We start from the raw sequence: 4,509 nt of genomic DNA, 5'->3' as shown, positions 1-4,509 counted from the left end.
TAATAAATGACACATATTTTACCTCAATTATTATTTTTCTTATTTATCTTCAGATGCAATGACTATTTTCTTTTTCTAATGAGATGCAACGACTATTTATTTCATTGCATTCTTTTTGTTTTTATACAAATAATTTATCTTAGCCAAAATGATGAATTTTAACTGTGTATTTCTTTTATATTCATCTTTAGATGCAACGATGATTGGTTTCAATTATGTATTCTTCTTTTTTGGGCCAAATATGTAAAAAAAGTTTGGGTTCAACTCCATTGTGTGTAGCCAAATAATTTTTTTAGCCATAATAATGGAGTTTCGAACATGTTTATTACAAATTTGGCATGAAATTATAACTCAAAAATTAATGAATTTAAGAAGCTAATATATACAACAATAACATACCCAGTGTAGTCCCACAAGTGAGGTCTGTGGAGGGTAAGAAGCTATATATATATATATATAGTATTAAAAATGTCACATAGACAAAAATTATCCACGTCGCAACGAGTGCATCACACCTCGTTGGGCTGAGGTCGCCCAAGGGGCGAAAACTACCAATTAGCCAAGTATAGGGTGGGGGAAGGAGGGGTTAACTAGGACCAAAAATAATTTAGGTTTACAACGAGTAATGCAATCAAGTTCAGGGGGCCCAAAGTATTATGCTTTGCCTTATTTATCTGGCATGGCTGTTGATAAGTACTTATCTACAAAATATGATTTCATTTGGTAGGACGCATTGGGAAGCTTAAAGACTTTGGACCTCTGGAATATGGATGATGCGATGTTGTTAATCCACCAATTAGTTTCCAGTTGCTGCTTCAGACAACTTGAATGTTTAGGAATCTTGAATTGCAAGAATCTCCCTCGTTTGCTTATTGATCTTGTGAATGATGCTCGAATTGGTGCAGAGGAGGCGGAAAAAGAATACGGGGAAAACGTGATTGATAACTCCCTATTTCCTCATTTGAAAGAATTGATGCTGAGTAAACTGCCAGATTTGAGGTGTGTTGTTCCACTGAATACGCAAAAGGTTTATTTTGCTAACTTGAAATCAGTTGATGTAAGCGCCTGCGAGAGACTACTTCACTTCTCTTCGCTATCTGTAGCCAGGATTTTTTCGCAGCACGTTGAAATATTGACATTTAAGCATTGCAAGGAGATGGAACAAGTATTTATTTTAGAGGATAATGAAGTGGATGGAGCTGATCAAAGTCGAATCCCTGACATCCAGTTCCCGAGGTTGAAGATGTTAAAACTTTACAAATTACAAGCACTCACGAGTTTTTGCAAGGGGGTTAACAACACTGAGTTCCCAAGTTTGATGAACTTAGAAATTTCTGGCTTGAACAACATAAAAGGTCTTGTGATTCCCACATATGGAGAGCAATCCAGTGGTGGTATGGATTTCCTTTTTGGAACTAAGGTGCGTAAACAATGCCTTTTTACTCTCATCTTTGAAAAGTGTTGTTTCTAGAAATTGGCAATTTGAACAAATGATGTAAAATAAGCACGCATAATACCACCAAAAGTCAACGTATAGCTAAAAGTAACCTAGTACAATTTTGTGCTGTCCAATGATGAACAAAAATACTAGCTTAGTAGTTGAACTGACTGGGGCATTATCTTATTTAAAAAAGTTAATGAGACTAGCTTTAGGAGTGCAGATTATTAGAATGTTAATTTACTCTAAATGGAAAGATCTAAAAGTTTGCCATCCTATTTTTCTTACAATCCTGCGTCAGATACATTTCTTTTGAGCTGAGGGTTTATTTGAAACAATCTCTACTCCACAAAGATAGGGTAAGGTCTGTGTACATCCTAACCTCCCCACAACCCACTTGTGGGATTGCACTGGGTATATTGTTGTTGAAAAGATCTAAAAGTTTCATGAGGTAAAAGTAAATTAGTTGCATAGTTCAAAAGCATAAGTGAAGGATACAATGACCCCAAAAATAATTTACTCGTAATCTCATAAATCTTAGGGCATCTCAGATTGTTCGCGACACAAGAAAATAGGTAGCAATACTTTTATTTATAATAGTGCAAAACTTACTTTAACTTGAAATTATAAAACCTATTTTAATATTATTTTGAATACAAATCCTATTTAGACATGAACTGAAGAAATTACACTAGCAAATATCAAATCCGAAACAATTTAGGTTTCCTGCTCTAACTTTGAATTAATCTTCAATATTTTCATGTAATTCAAAGTTGTATGCAAGTGATTATTATTGTTATTTTTGTCGGAGCACCTCTCTCCAATGCATATCTCAAACTTGACACCATGAAGAACTTTTTTTCGATGGTTGATACCAATTTTCAATTGTTGAGGCACTTCTCACCAACATCCAATTACTGATGCACTTCTCATCAACATCCAATTATTGATGCACTTCTCACCAACTTTCAATTGTTGGTGCACTTCTCATCAACTTTCAATTGTTGGTGCATTTTTCACCAATATCTTTCATTAACTTTCGAGTGAAGCACTTCTCTCCAATTTTTAGAAAAGAATTTCTTCCTCTTATGATATATTTGCTTGTTACTTAACATTTTCAACAATTCAACAAATACTCTAAATTTGTTGTCAATAGCCGCGAGTTTACCGACATAATCTTTAATTCCTTTCTATTCTCAAATTTAACATTTAAATTTTGCATCAACCTTGGCCGGGGGGCCGACACACATTGGCCGATCGCCTCCCGATAGCAGAATCTATTTGTGTCCTACTCCAACTTTAAATAAGTGCTCAACAATAAGCCTTCTTTTTCTATAGCACGGGCCTGTGAGAATTATCATTAAATCATATAGTTTGGTAATTACCCTGTAAGTACTGCACCATTAAATAAATCACTGCTTAGACTTAAAAGTTCATTTTTCAATTGATTCTATATGTTTTATTCTATATGTGACTCATCATTTGTCATGTGAAGAGTGCAGAACGAACTTATTGAAAGTTCATTGCATTTGGTATTTGATTAAGTTGAACTTCGGTAAGTTTGCACCTTTCGTGGAAATACTAAAGAAATGACCTGATGGGCAATTCCCCATTTGCAGTGAAATTTTGCAATATATGCAAAATGTGTGTACTTGGTCAAGAGATTTAATTTCTTCAATGTTTACTGGAATTCCAACCCAATCATAGTATGGTCGTTCAAATTGATTTTTCAGGTCTCATTTGGAGGTTTGAAGACTCAAGGAATTAGACAGTGAGTTATGGTTCCACCAACTTTTCTCAAGCACACGGTCCTTCAGAGAACTGGCACATTTAACAATTAAGCGATGCGACAAAATGAGGAAATTGTTTTCTTCTTCTTCAATCAGGGCCTTGGTGAATCTGGAGAGTCTAGAGATAACGTGGTGCTCACAGATTGAAGCTGTAGTTGTAGATGATGAAGAAGGAAAGGGAATGAGCATGAATGAAGCCTCTATATCTTAAATTGAATTATTTATTGTTGACTGACTTACCAAAGTTGGGAAGCTTTAGCCAAAGCAAACGTGCTCTACACTTGCCCTCGCTGGAGGTGTTGTATATCGCCGATTGCGGTGAAATGCAGACCTAAATAGACCAAGATTTTCACTCTACTTTTCCAGATTAGGTAAGCCCCAACTAGAAACTCATACTAGTAATAATAATGAGATGAAACCTTACAGACTACAGTGAATGCTATCCCTCAAGTATTGCAAACTCTTCGACAGAGCCTTGGCTAATACCACACCTTGAATGGTTTTCAATACCTGAGTTTGAGTATCACACCTGTAGTCCATTGGGTCTGCTTCTCTTTGCATTTCTGATCCTTAGATTAAGAATTTGCATTTTTTCCATGTTGAGTATCTTCCTTCCTGCACTAGGTAACTCAGAGAATGTGTTAAACTTTGATGTACCTGCAAAATCAAAAGCAATGTTAGTTAAAAAATCTGCCAAGCTGTTTCCCTCCTTGAAAACATGATGCATTATCACATTGAAAGTCCCCATCATTTTCTGAATCCTCTCCACCTCTGTAATAATGCACCATGGTATCCGCCACACTCCTTCCACCACATTCTTAAGAAGTAATGAATCAGTCTCCACAACTAGTGGTTGAATCTCCTTTTCTACACAATATTTTAGACCCTCCAATATAGCTTTTGCTTTAGCTTCAACATTAGTACTGTTCCCCATCTCAGCACATTGAGCATATATCAAATCCCCTTTCCAATTCCTCACACAAAAACCATAGGAACTAGGACCTGAATTCCCCCTAGATGCCCCATCTGTATTGCATTTAAACCATCTATCATAAGGTAATTGCCAATGATCAACCTTAGTAATGATATGAGGTTGAAGGTTTTCCAAACAATGTATAAGATCAGGCCATAAGAAAGGTAAATTTTCTAACCAAGGGTATCTCACCCTTGTTAAAAAATATAGATTATTATTCACTTCATGCACCACCCTCAAATACATTTCTTTTGAGCTTAGGATTTATTTGAAACAATCTCTCTACTCCACAAAGATAGGGTAAGGTC

At 35.7% G+C, this 4,509-nt stretch overlaps 1 protein-coding gene across 1 annotated transcript; it reads left to right on the top strand.

Annotated features, from left to right (window-relative positions):
* Window positions 1-631: 631 nt before the first annotated feature.
* On the top strand, window positions 632-4,265 carry LOC132607169 (uncharacterized). Its single transcript, XM_060321056.1, has 2 exons — window positions 632-1,420; window positions 3,172-4,265. Exons 1-2 carry the CDS (start codon window positions 767-769, stop codon window positions 3,211-3,213), a joined length of 696 nt encoding a protein of 231 aa, XP_060177039.1. The 5' UTR covers window positions 632-766; the 3' UTR covers window positions 3,214-4,265.
* Window positions 4,266-4,509: the final 244 nt, after the last annotated feature.

Source organism: Lycium barbarum, chromosome 1 (genome assembly GCF_019175385.1).
Source record: "Lycium barbarum isolate Lr01 chromosome 1, ASM1917538v2, whole genome shotgun sequence".
NCBI lineage: Eukaryota > Viridiplantae > Streptophyta > Magnoliopsida > Solanales > Solanaceae > Lycium > Lycium barbarum.
Note: the sequence above shows the minus strand (reverse complement) of the source record. Positions and strands in the feature narration are given on the sequence as shown.